The sequence below is a fragment of the Pelmatolapia mariae genome, linkage group LG3_W (assembly GCF_036321145.2).
Source record: "Pelmatolapia mariae isolate MD_Pm_ZW linkage group LG3_W, Pm_UMD_F_2, whole genome shotgun sequence".
Taxonomy (NCBI): Eukaryota; Metazoa; Chordata; class Actinopteri; order Cichliformes; family Cichlidae; genus Pelmatolapia; species Pelmatolapia mariae.
In genome coordinates, this window is record NC_086229.1 from 91,201,776 (window position 1) to 91,224,827 (window position 23,052).

A 23,052-nucleotide genomic window follows, 5' to 3' on the forward strand; every position below is an offset into this window, starting at 1 on the left:
CAAAATACACCCTGTTCTACACATTTTTCAAATTTAACTTTTTTTGTACTATAATCTGTTCATTCCTAGTGTAATGTATTTTCACAGTCAAAATGAGAATATTTGTAGTTATTCAGAGTCCCACTAAGTATTCTGGCCAGCCATCCTTCGGATGAAGCTCATTTCCGCCGCTTGTATCCGCGATCTCATTCTTTCGGTCACTAACCACAGCTCGTGACCGTAGGGACGTAGATCGACCAGTAAATTAAGAGCTTTGCTTTTACACTCAGCTCTTTCTTCACCATGACGGACCGGTGCAGTGTTCGCATCACTGCAGCCGCAGCACCAATCCTTCTGTCAATCCCTGACTCGTGAACAAGACCCCGAGATACTTAAACTCCTCCACTTGGGGCAGGAACTTGTCCCTCACCCAGAGTGGGCACTCCACCCTTTCCCCCCTGAGAACCATGGCCTCAGATTTGGAGGTGCTGATTCTCATTCCCATCACTTCACACTAGGCTGCGAACCGTTCCAGTGTGAGCTGGAGGCCAACTATAAGACAAAATACAGAATTACTATATACGATGTATAAAGATGGAAGAATTAAGGATATAAGGGTATAACATGTATGTTGCATGGCATGTGCAATGTTAATGGTGTGTAAGTACGTAAGTCAAAACTATGACCTCTGCAGCACAGAAATCACACTGAGGATCTGTTAAATGATCTAAACCTGACTGAGAACAGGACAGCTTTAAGACCTAAAGTGGTGTTACAGCAACTTTCCTATGCAATCTCTCTCAATGATACATAGGTTATGCATGTGAATTAGGAGCCGTGTTTGCTATTTTGTTTCAAGTTATTCCAGGAAGACCTGAGGCAAGAGAAACAGTAGTTGGCAGGCTGAACATTGCAAACAAAGAGGACAGTCACAGGGCGATTATATATAACTTACAAGGCGATCTTATAACTGACAGGATGATGTCAGTTACAAGACTGAAGACTTAGTGGTTTGTGGCTAAGGGTCTTCCTGTTTGTCATCACACTGACAGGCCACTTCAGTTTGGTTGACTGTAAACTACAGACTCTCTAAATAAGAGTCTTTACGAATACGAGAATAAACAACTTCCATTTATTGTCACTTAACAGTAGGAAGTATGTGTTGTTATTTAATGTTCATGAAAGTTCCCCAATAGCGCTACAATATCAAGGGGACTCATATACAGACTATCTTGAACTTTACTGCAATATGCTTTTATGCTATGGAATTCATTCTTTATCTTCTGTTGTACTAAAATATTTGTTCAAATAGATTAGAAACACATTTGTAAGAACACGTTACCCTAAAAATACCTAGTCTGGTATAAAGTTTTGCAAAATGCAATGCAATATTACAGTAATGTAAACTTGGATTTTCAATTCAATTTAATTCAATTCAATTCAGTTTTATTTGTATAGCACCAAATCACAACAACATAGAGTAACATAAACCTTGGCCTTACAGGTGTAAATCCTACAAGACTACAAAGATAACAACGAAAACCCCAACAATCATGTGAGCCCCTATGAGCAAGCGCTTTGGCGACAGTGGGAAGGAAAAACTCTTTTAAACAGGAAGAAACCTCCAGCAGAAGTAGGGTCAGTAACACTGCACTCTCTGTGTTTCCAGTTTTTGCATCTTTGGATCAACATTAACTCGCCTCTGTTAAGAACCAGATTTCCTCTGATGCTGGTCCTCCTTCCTGTCTCACTGCTTGCCAGAAACTTACCTGCCAACTACTGTTCCTCTTAGCTCAGGTCTTCGTGGAATAAGTCTGAAATCTCACCTGCCTGCCCTTCTGGTTGCTGCAACATACCTTTGGTCTGGAAATGGAAAGAAAAGGTCAAATATCTCGTTCTACAAGTTCCATCTCTCAGCCACTCACTAGGGGAACCACCCCTCTCTATGGCCTTGTGTCGCACTGCTAAAAAATAAGCAAACCTTCTTTCACTCCTTTTGCAATCATACTTATCTTCAACCTGAGCTCTGGAAGTAACTCATCTTCTCCTGCTATTGCAGTGGGTCCTGCTCCTGTGACGTTCTCTCTCTGCTACTCCTTGACCTAAGTGATCCCTGTGTTAAATAAAGTTTTGTCTAAAAATTAAAAGCTGTGTTTTGAGTCTGCTTTGGGGTAACGCCTTTGCACACTGGCCACTTGGCCTTGATAGAGAGGGTATCTGTCTCCCTGAATCCAAAGTGGAAGCTGATTCACAGAAGAGGGGCTTGCAAGCTGAAGGCTCTGCCTCCCATTCTACTTTCAAATACTTTAAGGGAATGTATTACACATCACTTGTTACTTTTCTTAAAGATAATGCAGTACCTTACTTAACTAATCGCCAGAGAAAGTAATTTGTTACTTCTCAATCCATTACTTTCACGTTACTCCATAACATGACCTGAAATGTAGTGTCACATAATTACCAGTTAATAGTAAAGCCTGAGGCTACACATATTATCCCAATGAGGATAAACATAAACCGACAACACAAAGCAGTTGCAGAAAACCAGCCCAAAGAGACTTCAAAGCAATTACCATAGTGATTCTACTTTATTTATATGTGAGAGTAGGACTGAAGGCTACAAGGCTACTGGACTGCCAACTCATCAGTACTTCTGTTAAGTGCTGAAAATGAGGCTCTGGAAGCAAGACTCAGCTCAGCATACACTCAGTTTTAACATCACTCTGGGTTCTTCTGTCCATGACTGCTGCTAAAAAATTCTTTGCTGCTCATTTTTGAGATTCTGAGGGACTGGATTGGGTTTTTCTTTCTTTCTTTTTTTTCTTTTTTCTAGTTGATAAATGGATGAGAAAATGGCACAACAGGGATGTATTTAATTAAATTCAGAAGTATGCTACATAGTGCCTTAATATTTTATTAAAGACAAGTAACATACAATGGGAACAAGTCTGGAAGTTTCAGTTTACCTTCTGTATTGATCGTGAACCAGCTGAGGGATGTAGCCACAGGACAGCTAGCTTTGTCCTAGGAACACAGCCTCTATAGGAAAGACACAAATTTAAGATAAAAAAAAAAAAAATCCAGTACGAAAAGCTCTTTTTATGTTTTAAATTTGCACTTCTCTGCATAAAGACTTATTGTACCAAATAATTGTGACACTTTCTTCACCATCAGGTCTCCACGTAGAGTTTTATTTTCCCAAACACTCTGAATACCTGATGCGTGACATGGGACAATGTACCCAGTTATTCATTGTGTTCTATATGTTTCCTGTGTACCTACATCGACTACCGTAAAGACTAATGGAAAGATTATACAGTTTAAATAAACTTACCACTTACCGTAAATATGAGAAAAACTGCGCAGAGTAAAACAGAAACAGTCTGGTAGTTATTTCGGTGCAAAGTGTTTTCAACATGTGTTTGCAATTTAACAGTGAACGAACACTTTAAATATAATAAAGAACACATTCTTACCTAAGCGCTGAATACAGCGCCATATAGCTGTCTGATGTTTTTAACTAATACTAATCAAAGAACAGTTTTAATGGTGTTGTCTTTTGTATTACATTTTCTAGCCTGTGTCTTTTAATCTAATGCGCCGGGGAATCTTTTCTTTTCATGTGTTTGAGTTTTGACAACACTAACAATATTTTCTAATGTACTGAATTTTGCATAACAAAATATTAATTTGATTGAGTAAAGGAAATGACATAACTATTTAAAAAAAATAATTAATCTTGAGGTAGTGGGGGTGGGGAACAAAGGTGATGTCTTTTACTCTCAAGGGAAGCTGTCACAAGTATCAGTTTTCAACGGTGAATTGTATGAGGATGAGTCTTCTGCAAAGCAGTCTGCTACTTTTGTCCCTCCTTGTCCTCTCACCTTGGCGTAAGTAAAAACATCATTATTAACGTAGGATTATGTGTGCTTCTAAAGATGCAAAATTTGAGAAAACAAATTTTTGATTTTGGGCATAATCAAAATCTAAAGGATAATAAGCTTTCATGGAATTCTCACACAACTTGAAATTTAAAGTTTCTAAAAGTATTCTGATTATAAGGAATTATTTTTTAGCATTCAATTCATTGTTGACTTTAATCATCCTACTTATAATACGCAGGAGCTGGACAAGATGTATAAGCTGTAGAAAACCTGCTTAAACATAAAACTTGAAAAGAGTGAAATATAAATATAGAGTTGAATGTAAGTGCTTTTATGCGTCTTTTAGCCAATCGTTTTCATTTTATGACAAATTTACAGTCCATGGCTACATCTGAACAGGAAACTGAGTGAAGTTTAGCTGAATTCACATGAAGGAAGTGACTGAACATATAGTGAACCACATTAAACAACTTATGGACATCAAACAACAGTTAAAAGGAGAGCGAATAGATTTCTGACTTAGACTTTGAATAAAGAGGTTATATTGATTTAAGGTTTTTGAAACAATAGACAGACCCCGCATTTTGAGTTTATTTTGTATGTTTCTTATGATGTATTACAGTAATGCTAAGTTCTAGTGTTATTATAAGTATGTCTTTGTTAGGTTTTGTTTAGTTTCATCCATGCTCCGTTGTTTTGTGTCGTTTCCTGTTTCCTGGGTAGATCTATTGTCCTCTATGTATGGTTTTTAGTTATGCCTGTGCCTCATTGCCCTTATCTGTTTCCGTGTTCCTCTCCTTGTTTATCATTCTGTCTCCCCAGTCTGTTATGTGTTTCATGTCTGCATTTTCCATGTCATATTGTCAAGCTCGTGTTGTAAATAGTAAATGGTAAATGGACTGGTTCTTATATAGCGCTTTTCTACTCTCACTGAGCACTCAAAGCGCTTTATACAACTCGTGCATTCACCCAATCATACCCATTCACACAAGTTTTTAGTTGTTTTTAGTGCTTCTATCTAACATTCACTCGCATTCACACTCCGATGGATGCATCGGTCATGTCATGTCTACGTCTCATTTTGTTTCCTATTTTATTTTCACAGTCTGGTGTTCCATGTTCAGTGTGTTTAGTTTTGCTTCCCCTGTGTGATCATGCTCATTTGTGTCAGCTGTGTTCGCCAGGTATTTCCACTTCCCTCATTACCCTTCTGTGTATTTAAGTTTTCTGTCTTCCTCTGTCATTGTCAAGTCGTCTGGTGTCTTTTGCGCCATGTCTCCATGTTCCAGGTATCTATGTATCCGCGCCAAATTTCATGTTTAGGGTTTTTCATGTTTACTTTTAGTTTTCCCAGTTTAGGTTATTGTTTATTCTCATCTCGGTTCGCCTTGTGCATTGCTGTGTATTTCTCCATCAGCCATAATAAACAACTCACTTTCAGTTAATATTAAGTTTGTTATGCTTTGTCCATGCTTTGTTTTATCTGGATTTAGATCCTCTGTTCTCAACTCCACACAGTTTTCATCTGCTGATCTTGACAAAAGTTACTGTCATGACATCTTTATTTCCAATGTGCAATCACTGCTTTATATTGGGTTTTTTTTACTTAATGTTCCACTCTGTGTCTTACAGATGTTTCATCAGGCACATTTATTGTGACCCAGAGTCCTGATGTTTCTGTCATGGAGGGAGAGACAGTCAGCATCACCTGCTGCTGGCCAGGGAAGTTTGAAAGAATTGGAGTGAACTGGCTGAAAAATCAAACAGTAATTAAGGCAGAGACCAACTTGAATCAATCTCAAGGGTCTCTGAAAAAGGAAGAAAAGAAATGTTCATCTTTGAATTTCTTAAAAATCCAAATAGAGGATTCAGGGACTTACATGTGCAAGGTGACTGTGGAGATACCATCTTTATTTGAGGCTAAAGGAAATGGGACCGTCATAACAGTCAAGAAGATGGGAAGAAACGGGACATTCATCACGGTTAAAGCGGAAATAAAGAAAGATAAAGGAAATGGTAGAGTCATCACAATTATGCCAGAAGTGAAGAAAGATGACAACACAGATCAGCATATTGCTCGAGGTAGGTGATTTTTGAAGTGATAATTGTAAAAGACAACCTAAAAGTTATTGTGATGACATCTTTGTTTCCAATGTGCAATCACTACTTTTTATTGTTATTTATTTATTTATTTAAAAAAATACTATAATGTATTTAGAAACATACTGTATTTTTTTTTTTTTTTAGCTTTTTTAGCTTTTAGCTTTAGCTTTAGAAATCATGCAATACGCATGGTCTTGTAATGACTTACAATATTGTGTTCCACTTTGTCTCTTACAGGTGTTTCATCAGGCACATTAGTCGTGACCCAGAGTCCTGATGCTTCTATAATGGAGGGAGAGACAGTCAGCATCACCTGCTGCTGGACAGGGAAGTTTGAAAGAATTGGAATGAACTGGCTGAAAAATCAAACAGTAATTAAGAGAGAGACCAACTTGAATCAATCTCAAGGCTCTCTGAAAAAGGAAGAAAAGAAATGTTCATCTTTGAATTTCTCAGATATCAGAACAGAGGATTCAGGGACATATATCTGCAAGGTGACTGTGGAGATACCATCTTTAACTGAGGCTAAAGGAAATGGGACGGTTATCACGGTTAAAGCGAAAAAAAAGAAAGATAACGTGAAGAAAGATGACAACACAGATCAGCATATTGCTCGAGGTAGGTGACAAATCACCAGAATGCTGACATACATGTTTATGTAAGCCACTGGGTTGTCTAATATAGGTTTACCGAGACATGATCAGGTCTTATGAGCTGTATTTGAAATGAGCAAACATCATTTAAAAAAAAAAAAAAAAAAAATACTGATTGTGTCTCGAATGTTATTAGTAACGCTTCACTAAAAATATATGAATGTATACTAACAAATCAACGGCAGTGTTATACATCTGCACTAGGACGATGGTGGTTCATAATGCAAATATGTGAGTGTGTACATTTTTAAAATGGCACAGGAGTCAAGCCACTGTGGAACCAGGATAGCAAAAATTAAGTTGATATTTTGTCAAGATGTTAAGAGGTGAGTGGTGAAGACCCAAAATGCACAGGAGTGGATATAGTGAACAAAAGGTGAGCCGGTTATTTGGCCGGCAAGTAAATACAAAAACATATAAAACAGAACTGAAACTCTAGCCCAGGGGTGTCAAATGTATGACCTGCAAGCCACATCGGGTCCGGGAGATAATTTAACATGTCTGAGAATCCGTGCAGGCGGGGGTTGGACTTTATTTTAATGGGCGCACCATGCGGCCAATCACATGCAAAGACATAGATCACACCATTATGTGACAGAAGGAAGGGCAGCAGACATTCCTAAGACACAAAGAGACGTGAGCCGGTGTTCCAGATTAACTGGTTTTCATCTTAGCTGGTTAGATCTGTTTACACAGTCCATTCTCCGTGCTGCAGATATTGGATTTTCACTGAACAGTCTTCTCTGTCTGTCAGTGTCTCATGGAGTTTGACAAGATTAAAGACCTTGACAAAGGTTTTCATCTCCAGCTCATGCAAATAGATACACGTATCAATATTATCCTCAGACAATAATTTCATTGTTGTTACCTGCATACATCCCGTTCACCTGTCAGCTGTTTAACACCTGCTGCTGATTTAGGAAACATACCCACATTACCTGGTGGTAGTCACAGTTTAATGTGGGCAGCTGCTGGTCAATATAAAGAGACGTTGTAGGAATATTCTGCACAAAATAAGCAAATGTATCTGGCTTCCTCAGCATAGAGCTGCTGGGTTCTGCTCAGTGATTGATAGTTTCTCTTTTTCACTTTCTACTATAGACATTTCTGTTTTGTTTTGTTTTTTGTTTGTTTTACAACTACAGTCAACTTTCTGCTTTCTTTTTTTTTCTAACAGCAGCTTTTTCTTCAGTATGTAGAAAAACTGTTTAATATGTAACATCTTTACACTGACAGGAAGGAGAGTTTCACTAGTCTGGCCGACTTAATTCTGCTGAAACAAAAAAGAAATTCCCATGTGTGGGACTAGGTTATTTTATCTTATCCATATGTCCTGTTGTGTAAAATGCGTTTGATACCCCTGCTCTAACCGAAACCTATAATGGGAGACAATACTAGAACTTTAGGAAGAGGGGACATTAGAGGATGGTCACTAGCGGTCTGACAAAGGATAAAGGGAGACAAAAAATACACAGGCAGATGATGAGAGGAAGTGGACACATGGGAACACAACTGAACTAAACACACTAAATGACTCAAGGGGAAGTGAAACAGAACACGATGCAAACAAGACAAGTGACTACCAACATAAAACAGGAAATAACACAGACAGCAGACAGCTAGGGAGGCAGAACACAGACAAACCAAACAGACATGTGGACACAACCAGAGAGACAGGGATCACAAAAGGGAACCCACAACCAAGGAACAAAACTACAAATGTGGTTAACAAACTCAAAAGTGTGTGGAAAACCTACAACAACAAGTCAAAAACCCACAAAACTCAAAACGCTGGCATGGAGCATTGAGGTCAGCAGTTATCACTCCAGCCCATGGACTGTGTATAACCTGTGTGCACCTGATCAGATGCCTCTGTCGATGAATTTCAGAAGCTCCCAAGGAAGAAGTATTCACTAATCTCATGAGGACTCTGCCCGTCCTCGCCTTGATCACAACCTTCTTCTGGCTCTACTATGTAGGGACCAGAGCTCAGCAGAACTCACAAGGTACAATACAACACAAAGCTCCAGTGACAGCCAAGCAGTTTTACTGCATTATACTGAATAATGACCGGTCGATTGTCATATTTCAGCTTCTTCTGGAAATAAACCTACTTCAAGTCAAAAACAAGAGCAAGACGAGGAAGAGGAAGAAAGAGATGGAAGAGCAGTAGAAGCAGCAAATGGATGAAAAGTTAGATAAAAGTGTCTGATAATGAAATTTAATTACCAACAGAAGATCTGTATTCCTTTGTTACTGATCAGTTAAGAGTATGTATCGTTTTATTCTTCTCCATTCATTCAAAACAAATGTTGGCACAACAAAAAGTGACTGCACATGTAAATAGATTGAAAAGAATTTGTGGTTGTGAATAATCCCACAACAAATGGGAATTAAAGTGGGTAGATGGTATCTGTGTGGAAGTATTGTGTCTGAGTAGTGGTATGTGACAGCTGTCACTGTTGATTCAGTGTGAAAGGATGAAGGTTCTCCTGTGCCCTCACATCTTGGAGTAAGTAAAACAACTCTTTGCTTTCAGATTTTTTCCTATTCTTTGTTTTCATGTTCTATTAAACGTCAGGTAATTCTGCCATTAAGCTACTAAAAAAATTATTTAAATAAAACGTTTGTGTTTTCTTGCACATATTCAGGGGCACATTTGTTGTGACCCATACTCCAAATGTGTCTGTTCTACTGGAGAGAGAAGTCTGACAGAGTGAGTGTGAACTAGCTAAATAAGACAAAGGAAATGGCCGACACCAGAATTATAAAGATGGTAATACAGATAAGCTTGTTGTTTGAGGTAGGTAACAAAATGTCCTGCCATACTTCCTGTTGATATAGTCCCCTAATGGACTGTATGATATTATGATATGATTAGCTTGCTAGGAGTTAAAGTCCGAAAAGCTCCACTTGAAATGAGCAAAAACCCATAAAAATCTAGGCTGAGGACCTGATCCTGTTTACAGTTTTAGGATTAATGTATCTGTACTAACTTATAGACCTGATCTCAAAGAAGTCTTCTTTAGCACCTGAAGAAACTACAGCATTTAAGAGCTGCTACAGCCTGTACAGCTATAACAGTCTCATCCATGCTTATTGCCACTTTTTTATTTTACTTTGCAGATCACATTAGCCAAGTCTGCTAAAAAAATGAAGCACAGAGTTGCTTCACCAGCAAGTATGAGAACTGATTACTTGAGTCTGTAAGCTGTCCAGCCGATTGGAGCATTGGGGCTAGCAGTTGTTACAATGTAGCAGTGCCTTGTAATCGTGTTTTCATCTAACAACAAGCAGTTCTTGTTACCTGGTAGTGTATAACTTGTGTTTACCTCATCAGATGAATTTCCCAGGTAAACATGTTCATTTCAGTCCTAAGACTCTACCTATCCTTGATCTCAGCATAGCTTTCCTCCACCTATGTAAGGAACAAAAAGCCACATAAGGCTGAAAAGAAGCTAGTTTTCACATTTTCAATCTCTAATAGAGATTGAAAATGTGAAAATTGAAAGCCTGCGTACTAGCGCACGCAGGCTTTCAATTGAACTCAGTTACACAGCGATAAAAAGAAACACAAAAAATGGAAAGAAGCTGTTGTATTATTAACTGCAATAGCCGGTCGCATGACAGCCACGGGAAGCCGACGGGTAAAGAGATCGGTTTTTATTGGATTACGTCGTGGAAGAGGAATTGTTTAAGCCATGTTTCCGAAGTAACAAAGAGGCAACGGATGGCCTGGATATACCAAATATAACGTCCCAGAACATTGTAGTAGTTAAAACGTCATTTTTCATAACATAATTGGTGATATAGGTTACAAGCAAGTCTGGCGCTGAACAGAAATTGTCGCGCTATGCTCCTTTGTTTATTGTGCATAAATAGTGAATTGTCCTGACACAATATTGTGTTTCGCTTCTGTTATTACCACGGTACATTGACAAAAACATATACTTTTATTCACAGGATAAAACAGTTTTTTTGTATCACTAATTGCCCAGTACGATTACAGCATACAATATTATTGTCACTGCTACATTTCTGTAATGCGTACTAGAAATTATTTCCACTACTAATTAATTACCGTTGAGCTCAAAGGTCCTATTAATAAACGGTTAACGAATGTGTATTTATGAAGACGATTTGTGAGACTGGTAAACTTACCTTTGTTCGTACGATGGTCTTTCGTTCTACACGGTGCATTTCAAGGTCCTGTACCCATCCGTCGGTAAACTGTACCTGGGCTTGTTGCAGTGACCTGAAGTTACTAAAAACTTCATGAGTGTATGCACTCACTCCAAGAACCGTATAATTATAAATCTGAGCGTGGTGAAAGTTGGGCAGCACGCTGACGTCTTTTGTCCACTCTGTGTGCTCGTAAGGGTCTGACCCTTTCACTCCTTTGATTTTTTCCCTCGTATCTTTTCTTTGCCTTTTCGTCGAGTCTGTCTTTGTACGGTCCGGCATTGTTCTCCTTCGTTTTGTACATTCCTTTTTTGGGGAGCAAAGAAAAACCAAGAAGGTATTGTAACCGGAGAATAAACGTTTTGCGGTGCTGCAAATGCTTGCACTTGATGCGGTACTTTGATTGTTTTGCCACGGGTTCCCGGCATGCAATGCGCGAAAGTCACGTGGTCTGTCAATCTCAAAGTGTAAATACAAAAACTATTTATTTATTTTCTTTAGCCTTCCATCTGTAGCACTAAATGTCTGTCCTTTAACTATTTGCTCAAAAGAAGTATGATTTTAAATGCTGTTATGAAGAATCCAGCGAAGAGAAGGAAGAAAAGCTGCAGCTTTGAACTCTGCAAAAACTGAGAAAGACTTTGGGTGCCAATGTTTGGTGTGAATAATTTGACCACAGACTTAGTTGTCAGTTGTTAGTGTTGGTTCAGTGTGAAGGAATGAAGCTTTTATTAAGTGGTCTGCTGTTTTCCTGTATATGCGTCCTCTCTTGGGGTAAGTAAAAAAAACCCTCGTGCATTTTCTTTTCTCTACTTGTTTCAGAATTTTATAAATCATTTATAACGACTGGTAGTTCTGTCAGGTACTATTTAGCTGTAGTAGTGTTAAGGCTCAATTTTACAACTTATTTTTCTGTATTTCTTTGTAAAATATTGAACAATTTTACCTCTGTATGTCCAGTGTGATGAAGTTATTTGAAAAGTCTAATCGGTAGAAACACAAATTCCTAAAACAGCATGTTCTGTCAAGTTTTAGAAAAAGGAGCAACACAGTAAGTACACAGTAAGAGTGAATGTACTTACTGTCTAAAATTAAACTTCCTGTTAATAATTTAACATATTGCATATAGTGTTAAAGTCTTTGGCCACCCCTCATTTTCAAATATTCATCAAAATACACAATTAGAGAATCTGTGACCTCCAGTATATGTTTTTCTATCCAGGTACTATTTTACTGTGTTTGCAGTGTGTTTGGTATCATTGTAATCCTGAAAAATGAAACTGTTGTCAGACACATTCCAGATGGTACTGCATGATGGATCGAAATCTGTTGGTACTTTTCTGCATTTAGAATGATTATATATCGTAATGATTTGTTCTTTGCAAAGTTGTCTGTTATGTGTAGACATAACACTTTGTGTGAGGTGTTCAAGGGATTCAAAGGTCAGTATTAAGTGGCTCAACAAAATAAAAGCTAAACAAAACAAATAAAAAAACAAACAACATTCACCTGAAAATGGCCAGGTATGAGTACTGGACTGAAAGAAATTAAATGAAATTAAAAGGAAAGAAGAAAAACTTTGAACTGTAGCTAAGACTGAGCCATGGCTCGAGTGCTTTGCACAGTACTGTACAATGTTGTTTGGTTTTTGTTCTTTGTTTTCTGTGTCGTTGTTTGTGCAACTTTTCAGTCATCCAGGTCATGGTAGTACTGAAGTATTTCAAATGCAGTTTCATCAGCCTGAAACACACTGGCTGTCAAAATGCCTTGCTTACCTCATGACTCACAGGTTGAGAACTACTGGTCCACCAAACAATGAATCTAAATGCTAAAGGCTATCAATTGAAATCTTATAGCTTTAAGTTGCTCAGCTTGAGTTACAAGAGGAATAGCGATGGTGGCTGCTACTTTTGCTGCTGATAACTACAGAAGAAGTTTCCAGGAAGTTGGATTGTTAGCATGGCAACCCTGTAATTTAGAGTGATCAGATGAACTCTATCTACTAAATGCCAGCATGACAGCATTTAGCTTAATTCAGTGCTGTACTTACTTTCAAATTCACACAGAGTACAGCTATGTTAGTAGCTCTTAACAGCATATCCTACAAAACACAGACCGTATAAAAGACGGATTTAGATTATGATAATTTTAAGTGGGTTTTCATTACATAAGTTGAAAGTATAGGTGATAGTGAACTGGTATTTACTTGGTACCCATGCTTAAAGGTACAGTGTGTAAAGTCTCACCACTAGATGTGAGTAGATTACACATTGAAGTGAACTGAGTTCTGTTTTCTTATAAGTCTATGAGAATGCATCAAATTCTTGGAAAATGTAACTCCACAGAAGACCATTTTTATTTATGAGCACAATATTCATTTTTCTATTAAATAACCTCAAAATATTACTGACTCACTAGCACTTTGAGTGCTCCTGAGGTGGAGTAAAGTCCTATATAAGAATCAGTCCACTTACCATTCCCTAGTGATAACTGACTTGTGACTGACAAGTCACAGAAGATCTGGGTGTTACAATGTTACAAAATAACATTGCACTTGTCACTCTACATTCCAAAACTGATACAATTGATAACACTTTAAATAGCATTATAACTTTGATATAATATCAAAGATAGGTTAGTAAAATACATGTATTTACATTGTTCTATGTTGTCACTGCAGTGTTACAATAAAGTCTTTTGTGACTATTATGTTTTTCACTTTCTTATTCATTCCTATCCTGTTGCTCACTGATGAGGTTTTGGCACTGAAAACTACTCAGCATGTAAAGCATGTAGTGTGTTGTTTGTGGCTTCACTTTAACAGAGCCAATCAGGAGAATTCACAGCACACTCTAAATAACAACTCAGGTTTTTCTCTGCTTGGACTGGCCCAGGCTGTGAAAGCTAGTGTGACTGGCTGCTTTGCGGTCTGGCTCAGCTCCCAACATGCAACTGTATGGCACATATGCAGCAACTGTGCCAATCAGCTCCACCCAGCACCACAATCTGCTCCACCTTTCCTCCTGCAGGCAAAACAACAAACCACTATCACAGTTAGGTTTAAACATAGATGCTAAAAGACACCTTGTGCTTATGTAAGCCGCACTGTTTGAAAATATGTGACACCCTCAGAATGAGACTGTGATGGGGTTTTATTGGCTAAAAGAAATCTCTAGTATTTATATTTTACGACTCTTGTTTATCTTAAACTTCTTTCAGTTACCATGGGTTACAATAGTGACCAACACTTCTGATGTGTGTGCCTGCAGCAGTGCTGTCATTTCATCCTGTTCTCATTCTGTGTCTCAGTGTCGCATCTGACATTTTAAACTCTGGGGACTTCTAGTGGCTAACACACAGCAGTGTTTAACATATTCGCTTTACACATGAAAGAATCCTGGTTTGAATCTGAGAACAGGTACAAACCCAACCTTGAGGGGTCGCATGCTAGTGCAAGTCCCAAGCCAGGAAGGAAGAGCATCAGGTGTAAAATCTGTGCCAAATCAAAATGTGGATCTGTCTACTGCTTTAACCCCTTGGGAAACACAGTAGCAGCAAAAAGTAGCTTCAGACTCTGAGGACTTCACTGAGTGACAATTTGCGTCATTTACGTACTCTCATTTCACCTTATCAGGTGACCTACATCAACTTCCTCCCGGATGTTTTCAACAAAATAATAATAATAACAGAACAAAAGCTATACCACTGCAATAACCTTGCAACCTAAACACCCAAAAAACAGTGCAGTTAAAAAAGATGTAAATAAAATATTAAAATAAATTCATATTAACATGTAAACTTTGCATCTATGCATGTGTGTAAAATTGCAAAGATTGACTTTCAAAATTTTTTAATGAGAATTCTTGAACAGAAATACAGTTTTTTACATCGTCTGTCCTTCAGCATCTCTGCATGAGGATAAAAAAAGTGTCCTTTTCAGTCGCCTCAATCAATCATTGGAAGAGAAAGTCTGAGTCTTAGTCACAGCTTCTATAGTTCGTCTGTAGCTGTCGTCTGTCTGAAGGAGGAAGCAGCAGCATTTGTGGGTTTTCACACTTCTCTAGAAAACAGAAGATCTTTGAAGAAAACATGGTGCACAGTGTGTGTGTGTGTGTGTGTGTGTGTGTGTGTGTGTGTGTGTGTGTGTGTGTGTGTGTGTGTGGTGGGTGGGACTTAGAGAAGCTGTGACAGATGAAGCGATTGTAACTGTTCAGTAATGAATCAGTGTGGCAAGATGAAGATCTTGCTAAGTAGTCTGCTTTTCGCCTCTCTCTGTACCCTCTCATCCTGGAGTAAGTAGAAACACAACTTAGTAAATTATTTTATTTTCATTCCATTCATCTTAAAATGAAAAGTTGAGTTTTCCTAAATTAGTTTGTGATAAATAATGCATAATTTTATTAACAAACGATAAATAAATGTCTGGTATAATAATTTCCCCTCATTATGTCAGTGTTCAGAGTTCTAGGTTCTAAGAAGTGAGACTAACTTAGATTTTGAATGAGGAGGTTATAATGATTTACAGTTTTTGAAATGCTAGATGTAAAAGACAACATAAAAGTATTGTCATGACGTCTTTATTTCTGATGTGCAATCACTACCTGTTTTTTTTTATGACAAAAATCACTATAATGTATTTAAAAGTATGTCTGTGTCTGTGTAGGTTCTCAGTCAGACACGCCATGGTAATCTAAGGACATGGAAAGAAAAGCAACTGAACTACTTTAAGTTTCTTGAAGTCATCAGAGAGAGTTCTTAGAACTGAAGAAGCTTCTCTGATGAGAGGTGAAACATCTTCAAGAAACTTAAAAAAGTTTAGTTGGATTTCTTTTCAAGCTCCTTAGAAACATGTCTGCATGCTGTATTTTGTACCAAAACCTGATACTTTTAGATTTAGCTTTAGAAATATGTGTGTCTTGTAATGACTTACAATATTATGTTCCACTCTGCCTCTTACAGGTGTTTCATCAGGCACATTAGTTGTGACACAGATTTCTAAAGTTTCTGTCGCGGAAGGAGAGACAGCAAACATCACGTGCTGCTGGACAGGGACGTTTGAAAGAGTGAGAGTGAAATGGCTAAAAAATCAAACAGAAATTACAAAAGGCAACTGGACCAACTTGATTCAGTCTCAAGGGTCTGAAAAGAAATGTTCATATTTGCATTTCTCAAATATAAAAACAGAGGATTCAGGAACATACATCTGCAAGGTGATTGTGGAGATACCATCTTTAACTGAGGTTAAAGGAAAAGGGACAGTTATCACAGTCAAGACAGGCAACAATACTAGCATCAGCAACACAGAAGAATACGGTAAGTGAATAAATATCCAATGCACAAGGTTCAGTATGGTGACATATTAAAATCTCTTTTTACAAGTGTAGTAGATATTTAAACAATATGAACTGTTGACTAAAAATAACTACTGTCACTGTCATTTTAGCTGGTTTTGGTGGTCTTAATAGACAATTAATGCATTTTTTATCCCTCTTTTTTGTTAAACAATTTTACCCTGATAGTACCAGTTAGGATTAACTGGTGCATTAGATAGATGGATGTGATTATTATTATATTATTATTACAAATTTTACTGATTCTGCAGTTTCCAAGAGGTCACAAATCAAAGTGATCATTTCCCTGGCTGTAGTGATTCCTTTGCTCCTCACCACCCTCGTCTGTTACTGCACTCTGCGAAGAAAACAAGGTACAAACTTTAAATTATTATTGATCGATCTGAGACAGTTGTAAGTGGTGGACTGAAATAAATTACAATACACAAACATTTCTTTCTTACTTCTGTTTTGGTTTATCTATAAATATATGTATTGTGTGTGTATATTTAAATCCTTGACATGACACAGGTATCACACACAGTTACACAGGTTTATTTTAAACAATAAACAAAACAATCACTTGATTACAAATGCTAGTTGTTTTATGATGAAATAGTTCTCAGTGATATACCTCAATCACCGTTTCTTTACACTATTATTGGGCTATAAAGGAGCCAATTCAAACAATGAGCCAATATTTCCATATATGTAATAAAAAGTTGCAGCAGGAAATACATGAGGAATTTTTTGAACTGTGGGATTTTCTGTAGCAGCATTCATTTAGTAATTTCTGCAGACTGCAATTTTCACATAGACGTGGGAAGTCTGAGTTTCAGGATCATGCAAAACTCTTCCTGAAAAAGACAAGTGCCAAACAACCTGCATCAAAAAGCCTTGATTTTAGGACGTCTGATGTGAAGGCTGACACTTTCCTCACTAATACAAACTCATTTGCACAACTGTCAGTTTGCATGGCAGCAAAGTTTAAGTGGTGTGGTAAAACTGATGAAAGAAGAAATAGTAACTGAGCCACAAGAATATCGTACTTAAGATTTTTATTTTTATTTTTTTGTCTACTTAAGATTAAACTAAAACCAGGTGTGAACAAACACGTCTGTTAACTGAAATAAAATAAAACTAGACTTTAAAAAAGTACTAACTGAAACTATAGTGTACACTCACAAACTAGTAAGTTAAAAAACTAAAATAAAAAAAAGAAGAAACTAAAATATGTTTTTAGCTTCAGTCTTTGACAGTTTGGTCAAATTTGTCAGAACAGCCTGTGTTGACTGTGTTGAGACTTTGTTGCACGTTTACTGGGAGTTGTTGGTATCTGCATGACTGAGAGTCAAATGCCTGCAAAAAGTGCTGCTTGTTTTGTAATATCTGTCACTCCCGACACATATCCTACTCATTATATTAAATACAGCAAAGATGACCCTGACACAAATGAATCAAAATATTTCCAAATAATATAAACTAAGTCAAAATGAAGAAACTAACTGAATCTAAGCTTATCAGCTGGTGACCAAGTTAAATATGGCATCTTCACAGACTAGAATTATTATGGGCGCTTCATGCCAACTGTGCGGGAGTATAGAAGACATCAGCAATAAATAGCAAACAGAAGAGATATATACAGTGTAGAGGAATATGTAAAAAAAACAATAGAAAGAGTGAAGCGCTTGCATGTAGCTCAAAATGAAAATGGCAATTCTATTTTTCAGAACGTTCTCCTACAGGACCCTCTGTATAAACAACATCGTATAATGTCTTACAGAGCAGCGAGGTCTGTCATATATATTTGTAGACGAAAACAAAGGCGAAGTATATTTGAATGTTGTTGTAAGAAACCGATTGGAACACAATGAGATTTATCCAGGTCACCTTAAACAGTCAATATAAAGAAAGTAAACATCTACTTTTTTCTAATAATTTAGAAAAATATTTTAACTATCAGTTCAAAATTAGTTGTCAGTTTTTGTAACCCTATTTTTTAAAGAAAGCACCACATAGCTGAAGCTCCCATAGAATCTCTTTGCATCTAAAATACAGTTAAACAATGTAAATTTTAAAAAACCTCTTAGAATTCATAGACAATAAGAGTTAAAAGAAAATATATTAAAAAATGTATGTGTGTGTGTGTGTGTGTGTGTGTGTAAAATGAATTCTAAAACCCATATTAATTGAATTTTTGAAGCAAACAATTCTAAACACAGCACTACTGCTGTGGAGCTCCTAAACATTAACACTTTGGGCATCTACAATAATGTGGATTAGAACAGCATAAAGTCTGCATAGTTTAGATACATTTGTTAGGAATAATCTGTAATTCTAAACAATTTGGAAACCTGAAAGCAGTTTTTCACTGATTGAAAGGTAAAAGAGCTTCTAACAGGAGGTCTGGTTGTGATAACACCCAGAATCTGCACCTGTGGAGATTCAAACAATTTTCAACAGTCATGTCAAGATTTTTTCTTTTTCATAAGTAAAGACCTTTCAACTTTATCATAACATGCATATTTACATATGCTTTTATGATATGTATTACTGTGAAAACTCAAAGTTCTTCTACACTACAAGCTGCATTCATACATTTATTAATACATGATTCACTAGGAACAATTTGGAGTTCAACCTCTTGCCCAACAGAATCAAACCAGCAGATTTCCTGTTGATTGATCATCTACTTCGAAAATGTGGGATTTCAGATGTATTCAGTTACATTTATTTCAATTTAATTCAGTTTTATTGATATAGTGTAGATCCACAACAACATTAACAACAACATAACTTTGTTTCAATAAGAAACAGGACAGAAAAATGTAATAGCGTTGTGTACCAAGGACAATGTTTTAATACAATGGGGCTATGAAAGAGACGGCAGCAAGAGTTCTAAATGATTTAGTTTTTAAACTGACAGCTAGCATCAGATTAAAGAAGAAGCACATGTAGATATTGGCAAATCTAAAGTCCAATTTAAGTAAAAAGTGGAAGCAAGTGAGTGAAGAGTGGATGGTCAATGAGCTGAGACTGGCACACGACGAGAATAGCTGAAACAGTTGGTTCATATCCTCCTGGAGGTGATTCATTGATGCAGTTATGGAAAAAAAAAAACACTGTGGTTGGCACTGTCTTCTCACAGCAGGAAGTTTCTTGGTTTGAGTCTCCACAGGTGCAGATGTGAGGCAGATAAAGTGTCCAGAATAAAACACTGTGTAGAAAAGTGAATGTGAATTATCATAAAGTCCATTTAATCCCATAATAACAGGATGCCACAGTTTAAACACTGACTAGAGATAAGTTTGTTAAAATAAAATAAAAATATAAGGAGGGATGAACTATTGTAACATGTTTGTAACATTACAGTAACAGTAACAGAGACCGAAAGGATTAAATGCGGCTCCCAATTAGGTCATAATTTTAAAAAGAAAATGCAATTTCCATCCTAGTAATCATTTCTCTGTGGACGTGTCTGTGTTTTCAGCACTAGCAGCCAGAGTCATCTACGAGGTTCCCCACGTAGACTCCGAGATGGCAGAGGCGGACAAAGACAGCACAAACTCCTCCAGAGGCTCGTCTCAGTGGGTGAGAACGGGGTGCATTTCACGGTGATGTTTTAGTTAGTTTAGGTCGACGTTAGCGAAAAGTACTGAAAATCATTTTTGAGCAGTCTGAATACATGTTGATCCAGTTTTACTGAGTTATTCATGGTGACTTCAATATTGAGACATCATAAAAATATAACTGGCATAATGTTTTTACCTAACTGTGTGTTAATCACAACCTAAAACTCACTTACTGAGTGAGTTTTAAAACTCACTTACTGAGTTTTAGGTTGTGCATTTTAGGAAACACTGACCTGTGGAGCACCTCAGTTTGTGATGTCTGACTGATGAGCTTCTTCTTTATGTCATGTCTCTTTCAGCGTCAAGTGCCTCTGTATGAATCCTTCTACTTCGAGCATGTGGATCCCAAAGAAAGTAAATGAGTGTCGGCTCCAAAGTTTTCTTGTGTACTTTTTGTCCTGTATATAGCATTTTTTCATTTTACATTTTTGCATGATTGCAAAAACCCATATATGGTTGTAAATATGTATGTATTTTTCTATAAACTACATCTTAAATAAAATAAATTTCAGTGATGGAGAAATTGATGGGGTGTTAGTCCCATAAAGCCCAGATCACAAAATAATAATATGTTTATGTGTTTATTTAACCTTCTGACAAATAAAAAAATAAAATAAATGATGAATTTGCATAGTGTTTACATTTTTGGCATCTTTGCTTTATTTAGGATTTTTGTGTAATTTCTTGCTTAAAAATGTATTGTGCAATTTATTTCGGTATTTCAGGGGGAAAAATCACTCTGATCATGCAGACATCAAATAGGATACACCCAACATCACAGGGTTAAACACTGATAATGGTATCAGGCAGAGTTTGATCGGACTAAAACACGATCAGCAGCAGTGAGGGTTAAAAATGCGACACTGAACACGCAGGTTTCGTAATGATTACAGCTTACGATTAGGATGCTGAATGGAAAGTGTGGTGTTCAGGGGTCGCTGTATAGTAGGTCAGTGACAGGAAGTGGAAAGTACGCCTGTGACAGGCGAAGGTTTGCTATGTGCGTGTTTGTCGTATCAACTGCACAAAACTTGTACATCTCAAATAAATCTGAGACATTAAGTGCATGTCACTGATATTATAAATGTGTCCTCATCATTCAGTACATCTTCTCTGTATTTAAGTTATAAAGTCAACGTTTCAGTGTTTTCACCATGACTGAAGGCAGAATCAGACCAGTTAGCAACGAGTTCCTAAAATACCTTTTCTCTGAAGACTGACCTTCAAGTGACTAAGCGGCCCATTTACATACATGATGTTTATAACTATAAACATTTTTCTCATCCTGATTCTCTCTGGCTCAGTGCTTCCACTGTACAAGCTACAGTCACACATTTATTCAAACATTCAGAACAATTTGACAACAATTAAAATTTTGCCCAAGGAAATCAAACCAGCGGATTTCCTGTTTTTAGATGACCTACCTAAGCATCTGAGCCAAATGTCCTAGTAACATTTGGTGGTGAGCAAAGACTGACAGACCTCAAACTGCAACATATACTATTGCAGAAAACATGAGAGGCTTACATGCAGTGCTCCATCTTTGGGACAACGACAGCATGACAATTGTCACTGAAGCATTTGATGTGTAACTGAAGTGCCGACTTTCAAGGTTTAATTCAAACTATTTAAGAATTACACCTATGGTTTAATTGTTGGATGAATTAACAGGCAAAGTCTTTAACCATTGGGCATCCCCAAATGATGTGTTTCTTCACTTGAGTTGCTCTGCTAGACGTTTACATCCGATTCTGTTTGTTCGTGGATCTTTCTGCACTGTCTGTTATATTTAATCATGAAGAGCGAGCTGCTGTACATATCACAATTCATCCTGCTACTTCTATCAGCAGTCACATCATTAGCGGCCTGGTTCTACTGGGAGGTAATCATATCCATGCCATAATGCTGCTTCATCCATGTATATATCCATCCATCCATGCTATAATGTCTGCTTATTTGCTAAATGTTTTTTCAGTAATTTAGATTCAAATTATTTATACTGACAGGAAGTAAAACATTCACATGTGCCAGAGATGGTGGTATGAAGCCTTCCAACAACTGAAGTCAAGGTCAGCTTTATTGTCAAAGACCATATGTACAGTCAAACACAAGAATTTGCTCCTCAGTGTACACTCAAACCATATAAAGATTAAAAATATATATATATATATTATAGGAATCTTATTTACAACACCATACAATACAATACAATCTTATATAAACAGCAGTGTCCAACACAAACATAGTGATTGTGGGCATGTTCGTGTGGGTGTACAAGTGGGGGTGGGGCAGTCAGTGAAAGGGCAATGGTGGTGGTTCAGAGTTTTGTATGTTTGGGGGTTGAGGGTTCAGAGGGACGAGGTGAATGCAGGTCTGGGGTTCATGTGTGTGACAGCAGGAAGTGAATTAGAGTCTCTGTTGGGCTTTACTGATCAGTGATGCTGTGTTTTTTAATCAGGAGAGATCTTCCTCTCCATAGCAGCTGAGTGATGTTGTGCAGTCGTGGGTCAGCAGAGTGAAGAGGAGGGGCCTCAACCCACATCCCACATTGATTCAGTGTTATTGTGCTAGAAGTGTTGCTGCAGACCTGTACTGCCTGCCGTCTTCCTGTCAGGAAATCCAGCAGCCAGTTACAGCCAGTAACTGAATAGGGCGTGTAGCTGTCTCGTGAGTTGGAATGAGTCAATGACCACTGTGGATATTATTCCCCTGTAAACTTTATACCGTCCAAGCACATATACACATAATGGCCGATACCAATACATAACCCCCCCATGGACTGTTCCAATTGGATTAGCCCACACATGGTGCAGAGTGATCATTTAACCAAATGATCTACAGGGCCTGTCAGTATAATTGAGCTGTATGAGATAACAGAATAAAATGTTTTATGAATAGTTACAATAAAAAAGCAAGCTAGCGTTGGATCAACCCCCTTTTTAAAGTCAGTCTATAATAAAACAATAATAAATGGTTTGTGTAGATGTCTGCACAAATACTGTACACACCAAGAACATTACTTATCTGCTGTACACCATTTACTGGTAACTTTGTTACTACTTTGAGTAAAGGTTTTCTCATCTGTTCAGTTAGAAGATACACAAAACTACACCAAGCAGCGACACTACCTGTGATAAAAGGGTGTTTCCTCAGTCTTTTTTATAATGAGTAACAGATGCACCTTGCTCCAAGCTGTTAACTCTGCCTGTCTGTGGGTTTTTGCGTAGAGCTTGCAAAAAGCATTTGGTTTGTGCAGTCTGAAATTATAGTTTATTTTATGATGCAAAAA

The 23,052-nt window shown here is 37.4% G+C and overlaps 1 protein-coding gene across 1 annotated transcript; it reads left to right on the forward strand.

The window, feature by feature from the left end:
* Positions 1-15,035: 15,035 nt before the first annotated feature.
* LOC134620020 (uncharacterized) lies at positions 15,036-20,319 on the forward strand. The gene is made up of 5 exons (XM_063465907.1): positions 15,036-15,093; positions 15,761-16,114; positions 16,404-16,505; positions 19,622-19,722; positions 20,063-20,319. The coding sequence occupies exons 1-5, from the start codon at positions 15,036-15,038 to the stop codon at positions 20,123-20,125; spliced, it is 678 nt and encodes a 225-aa protein (XP_063321977.1). The 3' UTR covers positions 20,126-20,319.
* Positions 20,320-23,052: the final 2,733 nt, after the last annotated feature.